Below are 16256 nucleotides of genomic sequence, written 5' to 3' on the forward strand. Positions count from 1 at the left end.
AATGGGTTGTATTCTTTTGACCGTTTATGCGCTGTAACTTTGACACGTGCCAACTCTGCAACGCAGTTTTTACTGTTTCATCGAATCTGATGAGAGCTTCTTCACCCTCTGTTTACCCCTTTCACTCCTCCGCGCACGTGTGGGCGTCTCTCACTCACACGCTTCCAGAGCTCCACCCGAAACCAACTCTATATATACTTTCCCCTAAACACTCGCTCCTCCATTCAGAGTTTCAAACTCACAACCAACTCACAGCGACAACGCGGAAAAATCAAAGCCTTTCTCCGATTCCCTAAACCCCAACAACAACTCCGGCTTCCTCCCTCCTCCTCCTCCTCCTCCGGTCGCCGGCGGCGTGCAGCAGCCATCTCCTTCACCGAGTTTATACGATGGACGTCCGAAGGCGATCGGCGATGGAGCAGCCCACTAAGGGAGCTGGCGGCAGGCCGGTGAAAATGAAAGTGAAGATGGATCATCACCACCATCAAAACGACGCCGCTAAGGCCTCCGACGCGTTGCCGCTGCCTATGTACCTGACAAATGCGGTCTTCTTCACTCTCTTCTTCTCCGTCGTCTACTTCCTGCTCACTCGCTGGCGCGAGAAGATCCGCACCTCCACTCCTCTCCACATGGTCAATCTATCTGAGATTGTAGCCATCCTTGCCTTCGTAGCCTCCTTCATCTACCTCCTCGGCTTCTTCGGCATCGATTTCGTCCAGTCCTTGATTCTCCGGCCCAGTCAAGACGTTTGGGCCGCCGAGGATGACGAGGAGGACATTATTCTCAAGGAGGATGCCCGCAAAGTGCCTTGTGGCCAGGCCCTTGATTGTTCAATTCCCAAAATTGCTCCAATCGCTCCACTGAAACCTGCTCTTAAACCTGCACTGAAGGTGTTTGATAAAGAGGTGGTGAGCGAGACCTCGCCGCCAACCGCAGAAGACGAAGAGATCATCAACGCTGTGGTGGCTGGAACCATTCCCTCGTACTCACTCGAGACAAAGCTCGGCGATTGCAAGAGGGCAGCTTCTATCAGGCGTGAGGCTTTGCAGAGGGTCACAGGCAAGTCTCTTGAGGGTTTGCCATTGGAGGGATTCGATTACGAGTCAATTTTGGGTCAATGCTGTGAGATGCCAGTCGGGTATGTCACCATCCCTGTTGGAATTGCTGGCCCTGTTATGCTCGATGGAAGAGAGTTCTCAATCCCCATGGCCACAACTGAAGGTTGCTTGGTGGCCAGTACCAACCGCGGTTGCAAAGCTATCAACTTGTCCGGTGGAGCTGCCAGTGTGCTGTTGAAAGATGGAATGACCAGAGCACCTGTTGTCAGATTCAACTCGGCTAAGAGAGCTGCTGAGTTGAAGTTCTTCATGGAAGACCCTGAGAATGCCGACACCATAGCCACCCTTTTCAACAAATCAAGCAGATTTGGTAGACTTCAATCAGTTAAGTGTGCCGTTGCTGGGAAGAACCTGTACATGAGGTTCTGCTGCAGCACTGGTGATGCTATGGGGATGAACATGGTCTCTAAAGGTGTTCAAAACGTTCTCGATTTCCTCCAGAGTGACTTCCCTGACATGGATGTCATTGGCATTTCTGGTAACTACTGCTCAGACAAGAAGCCTGCTGCTGTCAACTGGATCGAAGGCCGTGGCAAGTCGGTGGTCTGTGAGGCTGTGATCAAGGGAGACATAGTGACGAAGGTTTTGAAAACCAAGGTGGCGGCTTTGGTGGAGCTCAACATGCTCAAGAACCTTACTGGTTCCGCTATTGCTGGTGCTCTTGGTGGTTTCAATGCACATGCCAGTAACATTGTTTCGGCTGTGTACCTTGCCACTGGTCAAGACCCTGCTCAGAACATTGAGAGTTCTCACTGTATCACCATGATGGAAGCCATCAATGATGGCAAGGATCTTCACGTCTCTGTCACCATGCCTTCCATTGAGGTTGGTACCGTAGGAGGAGGGACCCAACTTGCATCCCAGTCAGCATGTTTGAACTTGCTTGGAGTGAAGGGTGCTAACAGAGAGGCACCAGGAGCGAACGCAAGGCAATTGGCCAGTGTTGTAGCTGCGTCGGTTCTTGCCGGAGAGCTTTCTCTTATGTCTGCTATCGCTGCTGGTCAGCTCGTTAGGAGCCACATGAAGTACAACAGATCCAGCAAAGATGTCTCAACAATGGTTTCTGCTTAAGAGCTTCAACACTCCAAAGTGCCTTTCAGGGTTCAAATGCCTCCAGACTTGAATCACTTGATGGTGTTAGACAGTTCAACAAAATAACGCTATATAAATGGACTGTCAATTTGGCATGGAGAGCGAATATTGGAAAATAATGAACAGACAATACATGGCAGGGCTAGTCAAGAAAGATTGTACTATTTGTTCTTTCTTTGTTTAACTTCTTTCCTTTATTTATTTTTATGTCGTGTAAGAGACTTTGGGGGAAAATTCTGTAAAATGTTGATGATGATGAAAAAGGTTTAGTTTCACTTTTTACAAGTGCTATACACGGTGTTCAGTGATTCAACCTTTATTTTTTTCTGTTCATAATTAAACACGGCATGTTATGTATGGGATTCAGTTGCCGAGTCTCCCTTATTCAAATTAGTCTCCTGCCATTTGTGAGTTGAAAGTTCATGTGATGCTTGCAGGTAATAATAGTATGGGGAAGAACAGCTCTTGCTAGCCTTTGCAGTGAATCTTAATGAACTCAGCTCATCAAAGTATGTCCCTTCTTTTTTGTCTTCTATTTTTTTTTTCTCTCAACTTTGATCTGTTTCTGTCATTTCTTTTAACATGTTCATTGCTATTCTCACGTGTATGCATGTTTATGAAAATGTGAAGCTGTTTCACACTTTATTTTAGTAGCTGGTATTGCCTTTTGGGATTTGGATCTTATGCTACATGGATCACAATTATATTGTGTACCAGATGACTGATTTAATTATCTATGTGTAAGTGGAACCCGCTTTGTTTGTAATATGGTACACAATCGGGACCACTTTTGTTGGTATCCCTGATTATGCTTTCTGGTTGACAACAATGTTTTCTGGTTCTGGCTTTGCATACATCTTGGTAATTATTTGTTCTTGAAAGTAGAGATTATACAGAATATCTTTTGTCTTTGTTATAGACTAATAAATAGAGAACTTCATGGATCCAAATGATATAGGTGATCGATAATTCGAGATTAGCTATGCTCACATGTCTACCAACATTGTCTTTTGAGTATCTGGGAAGATAGGATCTCGAATATTTTAGTTTCTGTGGTTGAGGCCTAGAGCTTTCTGCAATATTAATTATATGCGAGTTGCTTTAACATATCAAGTTCCCTGGATCCAGATCATTGTTAATATAAAGTTTTATTATTATTATTATTATTATTCTAAGATGTGTTCACATATATTTTTGCAGAAGCCAAGTCCAACTAGAATGAGTCTGTTCTCTTGAACCTCAATGCTTTAGATATTCATAAGGTTCATTGTGGTCTATTTTAGCTGAGAGATTAGGTATGCTGCTCTTCCGTTTTAGGATAGTACCAAGAAACAAGTAGCAGAATTACATGTGGCTATAATTGGTTGAGTGGACTGGTTGTATTCACAGATTGATGATATAGTTTCACAGATTAATGATATAGTTTCACAGATTAATGATACAGTTTAATGATATAGTTGTGACAAAAAAAAAAAAGATTAATGATACAGTTTGGTTTCTGTTTTGCTTTCTTGCTTTGTTCTGGCCTCTGTGTTCTACTATTGTATGACCAAAAAATAAAGAGTATTTCTATTCATACCTCCAAAATTGGCAGTTAGACCTCCTTACCTATTAGACCTCTAATTTACTTTTTCAAATACGCAATATGCTAACTACACCTCCTTATTTTCCCTAAAATATCCTCAAAGCAATTCACATCAAGAACAGTTCATTTGCCCATTCACCACCAATAAAGCATGCATCTAAAACTTGATAAAACTCTTCATAAGAACAGTTTTGTATACATGCGATTCTTTATGTGTATAATATGATATCTATCACTATTTCAAAAAAAAAAAAAAATATGATATCTATCACAATGAAAGTTCTAAGAGAGTTCCATTTCTCAAGAAAGTTGGATTGTAATTCCAGTAATTGCAATACACTAAACTAAAGCCTAGAAAGTGATAAAGTAATCTGAGGTTCACATCTAAAACCAATTGGCAATGGATGGAGTGGCCCAAACCCTTATAAACCCATAGGCAAGGTCCCATTTTTCCCATCTGGGATGACATATATTCTCAACACGCCCCCGCACGTGTGGCGAATTTTCAAGCCATACACGTGGACAACTTTGGGTGAAGTGGAGCCCGTGTGGCCGTTAGGCATGCACACGTGGGTAACCTGGCTTTGATACCATGATAAAGTAATCTGAGGTTCACATCCAAAACCAATTGGCAATGGATGGAGTGGCCCAAACCCTTATAAACCCATAGGCAAGGTCCCATTTTTCCCATCTGGGATGACATATATTCTCAACAGAAAGCAATTAATAGATCTGGACAATCACCGAATAATTTTAATGCCATCTCTGTTGAAGATGTCAATTTTGCTTGTTGATGATAGATTGATACCACCAAATTACAAATTTATTATGGAAAAAAATAAACCAACAATTTTGACACACTATTGATAGAGGAATAAAAGAGAAAAATGTAGAAGATGAAACTGAAAAGTTTTTAAGCATTGCCTGGTACAAAAATTCCAGAACGACGATTGTTCCTAATTACTAAATTTTCATTTTTTTTCCCGTGAATTTTGATGTATAAATTAGGGTTAAATGTTAGAAGAGATGGGGAAAGTAAAATTGTTATGTATTTGGAAATATCATTAGAGAGACTTTGATTAAAACAAATAATATGAGGAAGATGTTGTATTGAACAAATTGGAGGTAATATCTCTTGGCTAACCATGAAGATTACGAAGATGTGAGTTTGAACATGCAAAAGGAACACTAGGTTTGTTGAACAAGAAAAGGAATAGTTTTTTTTTTCCTTATGTTTTCTCTCTCTTTTGTGTCCGTATTAGTCATTTTGAATGAGTTGACAAAGTCAATTATCACTCTAAAAAATAGGGAGGTCTAAATGCTAATTACGGAGATATAAATAGAATCACCCAAAGAGAAAAAAAAAAAAGATTAACTATGTAGTTGCGGACTAAATCAGAAATAAGGGAGCAGAGAGAATACGTGGTAGGACTGCCTCTACCTAAACATTTCTCTAAGGAAGTAATAATGGGTTGAATAGATTGGATTGGTAGCTGTCTCTTCATTAGCCAAACAATTTCCTAATCAGTATGGGGCACAGAAATTAATGATTTTAGGTGGAATATTATCGTATCATTAATTCTTTCTTATCTTTTTCGGGATGAAATCAGCTGTCCTAAATTTCTGTCCCCTTAACATGATATGTCCACAGAGATTAAAAAATAAAACAAAAGATTGACAAAATATTTTTTTAATCTCTGTGGACCAATCATGTTGAGGGAACAAAATCCCAAACAGGACAGCTGATTTCATCCCATCTTTTTCAGCAGAGGAAATAAAAGTTGTTTTTGTTTGCTTGACTCAGTTTCTTAACAACAAAAGTTTTTAGGATTCAATGATATCTCACCTGATTTCAAAGTTTTATTTATTTTTTATTTTATTTTATTTTTTTTAAGAGAGAAAAGAAAATTATAACTTAAAATTTTTAATACAACTATATCTAAAATTGAAAGTAGATAAAGCTGGAAGCGGCAGCTTATTCGCCCAAGTAGTAGGAGTAGTCGACTTGTGGCCAAGATTTGCATCAGCGTCGGCAACAAAATTTGTTTCCAGAGGATCAAAGTTTTAACCACTGCAAGTGGCCTAGTGGTTCTTGCCTAGTTGGGTGTGCTCCCCAACCTAGGTTCGAACCCCGAAGCTGTCAAAGTGGCCAGGCACTGTGCTGCAATGCACAGTTGGAGCATTTCACATGCGCCGAAGGGGTTTATCTTGGGCCTAGGAAGCCTTTGGGTTCCCCTTGACGAAGTCAAAAAAAAAAAAAAAAAAAAAAAGTTTTTGGTTATGGAATACCGGTTGGCCCGCCATAAAACCTTTTGTTTTTTGTTTTGTTTTGTTTTGTTTTTTTATTTCACTAAGATATACGTCATTCTCAGTTTGTTAGCTGCTAAAACATAGAGTTATCTCACATAATAACAAAGTCTGGTACTCTGGTTAGACTAGGCAGGATATGGTAGTAAAACCTCTAATCCTTCATTTTCCACTTGTAAATTTGCAAGGTGTGTCTGTCTCTGCACATGCACGATGAGGCTGTAATCGAGGAAAACGTTGATGTGTAGATTATCGGCTTTGGCACTGGCTTGGTTCATTCGTTTAACAGCTTTCGTGTTTTGAATTTGAGTGGCTATCTAAAAGTTCTCCACCCAAGTGAGTCATAAGAATTGTAAAGTGGTGCATACAAATTGTCGTTTGGGACTGAGAAATGTCAGTTATGGCTGGCTGGCTGGCTGCTTCTGCAGGCGAGCAAAGTTGACTCCATCAAATCATCAAGGTAGGTGTGCTAGCTTTCTTTTTGCCTACACCATTTTAGACTATGTACGTATCTGCCTTTCTGTTGGCCATGGCGGCAACCACCATTGAAGCATTGACTACCACTACAGTGTTCTTCCGTATATTATATGTTGCATTTTCTTGTATACGTGCTTTGATGTTACTTGCCTATGCTAGGGACAAGTAGTGGTCCAATAAGTCTTAAATTGCAGTCTGAACATTTAATTGTATATATGTTACTCTGCATGTCGATCGGGTGCTCAAAGTCTATACAAGTCTATTCTCAGATTATGGTGGTAGGTGAGAGTGGAAAGTTCAGCACTTGGTATCTTAACATATGATTAATGCAAGAACACAAAGTCCTTCTCCTAGCTGCACTCCGTAACACGTTGAATACATGAGCGGTAATTGTGAAAGAGGCGATGTATGAGCCAATTGTTTGTTGTATTGAAATGAATTTCTCAGATATTTATTTGCTTGGAAGCGTTTGCTTGGATGAAAAGGAACCACACTAGAAACCCCCTATGACAGTTTTGTTCAAACTTTCATATATTTCCTATCATCGAATACTCTGTTTACACCATATATACATACGATGTGTTACATTGAAAATTTAGGATTTTTTTCCTGCTAACTTGCCCAAATTGGTAACATTTACAACTTTTGAAATGTAATGCAGCAAATGAGAAAGACATATAGTTTGATTGTGCAAGCTGATTAAAAGTCTTGATATGTTTATTTCTGTGAATAATGTTACGTTTAGGTTATTTACTGCTCATATATCTCATAAAGGTAGGATTACTTAATTGAGTTAAATTCACAAGGCGGGTTTCTGTGAGAAAAAAAATTATTATACTACAGTTCATTTTCATTATCAATTTCTACCGGTAATGAAATTAATCATTGTGGCGTTAAATTTTCAGAGTTTTTTTTTTTTTTGACGAGAAGAGGTCAGCTCATTATATATATTCAGCAAGCAGTACAAAAACGAAACACCTCTATGGGGTCGACAGAAAGAATCGTTCCTTAGGGAACCCTAAAACCTATTCTAAAGCAAGAATAAGACAGTCACGCCCCGATTTTCGAGCACAAATTAACAACAAATAACAATCACAAATACTCCGGACGTGATGGTTCAGACATTAATACAAAACACTAGGAAAAAATTTTCTTTAAAGAACAGCAAGTCAAGATGTCTTGAACCCACAATGTCAATACAGACCCGTTCTTTAGAGTCATATATTACATTACACCAAGTTTACAAATTAAATTGAAATAACAATTCAATATGTAAACAACCCCACCAAACTCACTACACAAGCGGAAGACTAACAAGTGCACACAACAATTAAATTCCTAAACTCACAACTGCAACGACAAGGGACCACAGCTTCACCACGTTCACCCTAACCTGCAGGATAGACCCCTACACCATTGAATAGTACACTGGGTTGAAATAACAAACCCGGTAAGCTTATGAAAGCTCGTGAGTAAACTCAAAACACAAAAATAAAACACATGCTTAAATCATCTCAACCTAACAAAATCATTATACAATTATCACAACATAAACATCAAGTTCATATCATAACATATCATGCTCACGTACGTTAACTCAATCTAAAATCCACCTGCTCTGACTCTCAACTGATGCATTTAATTTAACAAAGGCTCAACTAAACAATTAAACTCAAGTAACGTTCTAAAACATTTCAAGCTCCATTAATCCAAAATCATGCTCCTTTTATCTCAACCGAATAATTGTTACCTCAGTGACCTTTCAAAATCATTGAAATCTCAACAACCACTTCTCGAAAGAGTAAAACACTTATGAATCAAAATCAAGTAAAAAGTAATCCCTGCATGTGAATTAGTTCAGGAGATCACATCAAAAGCACATCAAGCAAATCATAGTAATCCCTGCATATCATATAGTTCAGGAGATTACATTAAAACAATCAATAGAAGTCATAGTAATCCCTGCATGTCATTTAGTTCAGGAGATTACATTAAAACCAATCAATTCAGAAAACAGTAATCCCTGCATGTGAATTAGTTCAGGAGATTATGAAAGAAAACAAACAAGTCAAAAATGGAAATAAACTAAAAATCAATATCATTCATTTACTAATAACACCAAACACCACATCAACAATCTCAACATCAATCACTCAACAATGATCCATATCCTTTTCATAACAATCACCACATCAATTATCACCATCTTGGTACTACTGTATAGATTATCACCACCTTGGCTGTTGTATAGATTATCACCACCTTGGCTATCATTAAAAGATATATAAATTCACCACTCTCAAAACAATATCGAAAACCTTTTCAAAGTATTGTTTGCACACCTCCACATTTCACAAATCGCACATATTCCTTTCAAAACATAAATCTAACAACATAGTCGATCATTTCCCTTTCCAAATTCATTTATTTTCTTCAAAATCACCTCACAACCCAATAGTGATAAAATCACGCAAAACAATGTTTTTCACTTCACCAAACAATTCCAACTATAGTTCACAATCTACTCCAACCGAAAATCATTTGTAACAAATCCTTGTTTTTACTTACCCAGGAACCGTTGACGATCTAGTTCATATAATTTAAAACAAATATTTCTTTTGCAACAGATATGATTTTACAGGTAACAATTTATTCTACTACTATCACTCAACTAATTTATCACCCAAAACAATGTGAGATTTACTCACCTCCATATCTTGCTGCGTCTTCACACAAAACCAAGACAAGCACAAAATCATCCAAACTCCGTTTACGCAATTCCGTCAATCACCTAATCACATCAAGGTCACACTCAATACAACACAAAGCACACGATCATTTTAAATTCGAAACACGTGAACTATAAATCGAATAATACGTCAATCGAGGCAAAACTTCATCTGAGACCACCAAAGTCTTCGGAACACTCCTTCGGTCAAAATAATCAAAACCACAAGTCGATCGAACGGCCTAATCCTCACAGATCGAAAACCGAAACGAATCGAAAACGCTAAAACCCTAACATGCTCATACGATTTCCAAAAATTACAAACCATATTTTGAAATGCACGTATCGACGAGTAGATCGAAATTAGAAACATAAAATGTCCCTAAGGTGGCCGGAAGCCACTGGAAAACACCACCACAGTGGCGGCGCCGCCGCCGGCCCAAAGTCTGAATTTGGCCAAACTTCCAAAACTCATCTCAACTCGAATTACAACTTTCCCAACTACTTCAAAGTCAAATTATAAGCCAGCTGATCGAATTTTACCTTAGAACAAATCGGGGCCGATTGAAACCCTAGATCTTCAAATCTTCGATTCGTCCTCCACACGTGAAATCGTTGCAAGCTACCTTGGGAGAATCCTTCCCTAGCCTCTGGGCAACAAAACCCCTCAAGAAACACCGGCTATGGTGGCCGGAGGTGGGAGAACCAACGGGGGCGATTTCGTCCCCGTCACGGTCTCTTCCAGTCGAGATTTCTCCTTCCACAGCTCGAATTTCACTTCAATCCTTCCACAGACTTGTCGAGGGAAGCAAGGTGAGCAAAACCTACTTTGGTTGACGTCCTATGGTGGCCAGACGGAGGAGAACGAAGCCGGCGAAGGTGGCGGGGTGGTTGGGCTCGGGAAAAGGGAGAGAGAAACCGAGTTTCCCTTTCTGGAAAATGGGATATTTTTGGAAAGTTTCCAAAAATGGAAGCTTTATACTAAAATGGAAATTTCTTCCAAAATTCGTAACTAATTCATACGAACTCCGATTTTCGCATTCCACATATCCACGAACTCATATCGACGCGCTCTACAACTTTAGCGAAGGAAGTTTTCGGAGAAACCCAACAAATAAAAATTCAACCCTTTGACCCCTTGAAAATAAAACGTTTCGAATAATTATTCGTCCGAAACACTTTCGCTCCACCCTTGAACCACGAAATCGTCCCAACAATCAACTTAATAAATTCCGGAAAATCATCATAAATTAATAATGAATTTCCGGGGTATTACAAAGACCCGGGAAACCCCTAGTACACCCACCTTTTAGGAAATCCACGCACCATTATTCCAAAAAAAGATCAAAATCCTCCGAAGTTAAATAAGTAAAATGATCCTCAGAGAATTTTATCTTTGCAACCTGATAAAAAAAAAAAAAAAAATGCTGGGAATGGAAGATGACAAGTCACCTTCCATCCCCTCCAAAATTAAACAAGCCCAGTAGGCCCACCAGTTAGCCCATAAAGGCCTAGCGGACATGGCACTTACGAAGGACACCCTAAGGACGGCTAAGGGTACCCACCACCACCTCTAACTTGCCTCACCGTTGCAAGGCTCCTGCACAGAGTCACTGCTAGACCATCATGATCAGGCCGATTCCTACCCCAGCCATCGGCGTCGCCTAGAAGAGCAGATCAAGCCAGATCCCCATCCTTCACCATCCGTCGATTGCTGCCCTCATCTCTAAAATCAATCAGACCAAAACGCCCCAAACGGGATCCATTGAGACGCATCAGATTCACCACGACCAGTCCTCACCGACCTAAAGATTTTGAGCTGGACGACCAGGTTTGTGCACCACTGCTAACGCTACCATCAGAGGGCAAAAACCCTCTCCATGTCCAAGGATCGATTCTGCTATTCGTAGTACCTCCTTCACCCAACACATAAGGAAGCAGAATTAGATCCAAACCCGGATCTAATAGTCCTCCACCAAAGCCGTAAACAACGAGCATAGGAAGAAGAAAAGCATTCAGAAGCGCGCCCCAGGACAACACAGAAGACGCCAGAGGAAGGATCGATTGTGGCAAGAGCCATAGTTTTGGGAAATTTGTTGAAGACGGGAGGCCAACAAGTAAACCCTAGCAGAGAGGCTAAGTCAGCAAAACTTGACAATACATAAAAGTATGCTTCTTCCTAAGTAATTTCAGTTGAACATTTTATACTTTTAACAATTTACAGAGTATTGTTCAACGAAAATCAGAAACTGATTTACTCGGAACCTTGGATCCATATTTCCCGAGTTCTCCAAATATGTCATTATAGGTAAGCTAAGATATCTTTTCGTAATATTTTGCTAAGCAATCGTTTTACGCTCTTAAGTTACTAATTGACATTCCAAAATAAAATCACAATAGTACTGTTGATTGATGTTTTGAGAGTATTAATAACGTTGCCATTATTAATGTTGGGCATTTGATAAATTGTAGAAAAGCAAAATAACTCTTTTTACTCTAGATTCTTGGGACCTTTAGGTTTGCTCTCTTAGTTTCTTAGGGCTAAATTAGGCTGAAAAAAAAAAAATAAATAAATAAAGATGAAGAAGAAAAACTAAAATATGAAACACAGTCTAGTACCATTTAATTTAGTGAGGTATTAGAACATCTTATCTCGGCTCTTTAGCTATTTTGGAGAGCATATTTAACTTTTGGGCTAAATATTGTTTTGTACCTTGTGGTATGGGCTAAACATCGATTCAGTCCCTCGACTTTCAATTTCATCAAAAACACCCCCACAATATCATCTTCTCGTCCAATAGGTCCCTCCGACTCAATTCTGTCAATTTCAGACGTTAAGTGCTGACATGGCATTTCCAACTCATCAAAAGTGGGGCCCACACGGAAGTGAAATTCCCAAACTGACCATGTGTAAGGCCTCGGAAATTTGTTATTAATTCCTAAATGTTTCCTGGGATTAATAAAGTGTTCGTTTGTACGATTTCGTGGTTCGAGGGTGGAGTGGAATTATTTTCAGACGAATAATTATTCGAAGTGCACGTTTTAGGGGGTTACGAAGTTTGAAGGTTACAGTGGTAACCTGGATTTCTATTCTGAGGGCCAAGTGGTCCGAAGTTTGAAGGTTACAGTGGTAACCTGGATTTCTTTTCTAAGGACCGAAAGGTCTGAAGTTTGAAGGTTACAGTGGTAACCTGGATTTCTATTCTGATGACCGAAGGGTTTGAAGTTTGAAGGTTACAGTGGTAACCTGAATTTCTATTCTGAGGACCGAAGGGTCTGAAGTTTGGTCATAAGGTTGAACCTCGGCAGAGGTGACAGGTTACGATTCAGTTGAGCTCAAGTCTGTCGTAGTTCATGGAAGGTTTTTGGGGTTTTTCGTTTGTGTTTACGTGAGATTTGGATTTCTATGAATTCTATTGTTGAATTTTAGGTAATCTCCTGAACTAAGTTTCTATGCAGGGATTACTATGAATTTTTTTGTTTGTTTTCATGTAATCTCCTGAACTAAGTTATATGCAGGGATTACCGCTTTTTGTATTGTTTGTTTTAATGTAAATTCCTGAACTAAACTCTATGCAGGGATTTATATGATTTCTATTGTTTTCTTTAATTGTAATCTCCTGAACTAAAATTCGACGCATGGATTACTATAATTTGAATTGGGTGACTTTGGTGATCTCCTGAACTAAACTTTCGATGCAGGGATTACTAATTGTTATCTTGTGTGATTGTATGTTTGGTTGTGTTTGTGATCTTAAATATTGTTGCTTTAATTCATCTCACGAATTGAGAGATTATAAGCATGCGGTGACGTGAGTCACTTTATTTGAGTTTACTCATACGGGCTGAAAGGCTTACCGGGTTTGTTGTTTACATTCCCGGTGCACTATTCTATGGTGTAGGGGTTATTGTGCAGGTTTGAATATCGAGTGATCATTATCAAAGCTGAGATGTACGTTCGATGGCGTGGACGTGGAAGGGTGCTCTTAGTTTTAAGTCTTCCGCTGGGTAGTGAGTTGTGGTGGGTGTGTTTACTTATTGAATTGCCATTCAGTTTGATTTGTAAACTATCTGTAATGTAATATGTGACTCTAAAGAACGAGTCGGTATTGACATTGTGAGTTCAGTTTGTTTGTTGCTTAGTTTAAATGAAAAAATTTCTATGTGTGTTTTCTTGTGTTTGTTCTCGCGTTTCGGATTTGAATTTTCTTTATTCAAAATTCGGGGCGTGACACCCTGGCCAACAGAAAATGGAAAAATCCAAAATAAATTCTGGATATGAGGTTGGGGAGACTCGAACTCCCCCCAACATATATACAAACGAAAGCCCCAACCACCAAACCACTTGCATATTATTGATATATTGCAAACAAAAATAACATATTTCTAGTTTTTTTTTTTTAAAAAGCACTGTCATCGTCCTTCTCCATCCACCTCTCTCCTCTGCTCCTCTTCTTCTTCCTCTTCAGCCATGAAAAAGATTTTAAACAAGAATTGAAGCAAAAAACAAGAATTGAAATTTAACCCCAAGAAGAAAAAGCTCCTCCTTTGCTCCTCATTGAGCTGAGATTTTGTGAGCTCAATTCAATGGCTTCTTCGTCTCTCACATCCAAACCCTTTTTGGGTTATGCTTCAAGGACTGAACATCTTTCTGGGTTGTGCTCCGATTTTCGAAACTTGTCCTCCCCCTCCGTTCAGTTCGTGGTCCGGCCTCGAACCGCTAAGAAGCTCCCTTAATTCTCTCTCTCCCTGTCCTCCCCCTCCGTTCAGTTCGTGGTCCGGCCTCGAACTGCCAAGAAGCTCCCTTAATTCTCTCTCTCTCTCTCTCTCTCTCTCTCTCTCTATTCATTTCTGTTTTCTTCAATAAAGTTGATAACTTGATTGGTATTGTTTAGCTAAGATCATTCTCTATATATATGATGTTGTGTGTGTTAAAGCTTGATTCTTTGCATTGTGTTGGAAATTTATTGAATGCAATGGAGGAGTTATTTATATGAGGAGCAAGGGAGGAGCTTATTTTTGCTTCAATGGCGGAAGAGGAAGAAGAAGAGGAGAGGAGGAGAGAGGTGGGTGGAGAAGGACGACAAAGTGTTTTTTTTTTTAAAAAAAAAACTATTATTAGATATATGTTTTAGGGAATCATAAATTGAGAGAAATTCGCTGTGCATTCTCATTGATAATAGGGGCCTCTTTATATGGAGGATTACAATGCATAGAATCTGAATCGTACAAGGAAAGTAAATCTACATTGAATAGGAATCGAAATCCTTCTAATGTAACCCTATTACCACTAGGTCAAGTAACCTAGAGTTTGGGCTAAACACAAATAGAGATATCCTTAAACACTCCCCCTTGTGTTGTCCAAACGCGGTGCTTCTCTCGTTGCCTCGTTAAAAACCTTGCCGAGTAACAAAAACCCAGTGGGACAAAAATAACCTCGGTCGAAGGGGAAAAAGAGCACAACACACCCTTCACGTTTAGAGACCATACATGTAGACATCTCCCCCTGATGTCTGCATCTCCCCCTGATGACTACGATCATGGGAGTTCGGGTAACTTCCGCAAACGATGCTACCAACATGTCTCTCGAAAGTGGAATTTAGGCAATGACTTAGTGAGTAAGTCTGCCACACTGTCCTCAGATTGAACCTAGTTCACTTTGATCTCGAGGAGAGTCTGTTGTTGCTGATTATGCTTGGTGTTATCGCTTTTGATGTAGCCTTGCCTCATTTGTTCAAAACAAGCAGCATTATCCTAAATGCTCGTAGGCTCATCTGTGGTAGACTTCAAACCACAATTGTTAGAACATGCGTAATTATGGATCCAATCCATATACATTCACGAACCATTTCGTGAAGAGCAATGATCTCTGCATTGTTCGATGATATAGCGACTAGGGTCTGCTCTGTAGACCTCCAAGATATCACGGTCTTTTCCCATGGTGAACACTTAACCATCTTGGGAATGACCTTTGTATGGGTCAGAGAGATACCCAACATCAGCAAAACCTTCCAAAACACATGTTGTTTTGGGATGGGGATAGTGGACGCAGGCCAGTGTTGGCGGCGTTCCTGGTGTGTGATGTGTCCGAATCCATCATCTCTTTGTAGGGCTAGAACAAGCCCATATCAATCATACATCTCAAGTATCGAAAGATATCTTTTACACCAATCAAATGGCGTCGCGTTGGCGCAGAGATATATCTAGCTAACAAGTTCATTGTAAACGAGATGTCCGATCTTGTGCATTTAGCTAGGTACAATAATGCGCCTATTGTACTCAAGTAAGGCACTCCTGCCTCTAGCACATCTTCATTATCATCCTTCGAACGAAGAGGATCCTTTTCAGGATCAAGACTACGAACGATCATGGGGGTGCTTGAAGGTTTGACCTTGTCAAAATGCCTAAGCATCTATCAACACGATGCTCAAGTTCCAAACCGAGACATAATCGTGTTCTCCCAAAATCCTTCATCTCAAACTCGGATTTCAAGTGTTCAGCGGTTTCCCTTAACTCTTTAAGGGCTTCTAATGAAGATCATGTCCAACATGAACCGCGATAGAATCCGAAACTTGTTATGGAAACGCGTGGGCATATTCCTTCCCAATCAAGTAGTCACTTTAGTGAGTGTTTCAATCTTATTGTAAACGCGCTCCGTGGTCTAGAGCCACTTGACTTGGGTAGATGAAGTTTACCATGAACCTTCATGTATATTCCGTATCTAGATCCTCATAGAGATACGTAGTGACCACATTTGTAAGCTGCATGTTCAGTTATTTGGAAACTACCAAACTGACAAGGAGTGCAATGACATCCATTACGAGAGAATATGTCTCATCGTAGTCGATTCCAAGGCGTTTTGTGAGAAGCCTTGCGCCATAAGGCGAGATTGCCATCTATTTTTCTCATCACGCTTTCTAACGAAGACCCATTAGTCAATAGGTTTTAT

The 16256-nt window shown here is 39.8% G+C and overlaps 1 protein-coding gene across 1 annotated transcript; it reads left to right on the forward strand.

The window, feature by feature from the left end:
- Positions 1-211: 211 nt before the first annotated feature.
- LOC133735565 (3-hydroxy-3-methylglutaryl-coenzyme A reductase 1-like) lies at positions 212-2501 on the forward strand. The gene has a single exon (XM_062162965.1). It carries the CDS (start codon positions 390-392, stop codon positions 2187-2189), a length of 1800 nt encoding a protein of 599 aa, XP_062018949.1. The 5' UTR covers positions 212-389; the 3' UTR covers positions 2190-2501.
- Positions 2502-16256: the final 13755 nt, after the last annotated feature.

The sequence above is a fragment of the Rosa rugosa genome, chromosome 3 (assembly GCF_958449725.1).
Source record: "Rosa rugosa chromosome 3, drRosRugo1.1, whole genome shotgun sequence".
Lineage (NCBI taxonomy): Eukaryota > Viridiplantae > Streptophyta > Magnoliopsida > Rosales > Rosaceae > Rosa > Rosa rugosa.

Excerpts from the sequence above, each read along its gene's own strand:
- LOC133735565 (XM_062162965.1), top strand. The coding sequence starts at position 390 with ATGGACGTCCGAAGGCGATCGGCGATGGAGCAGCCCACTAAGGGAGCT.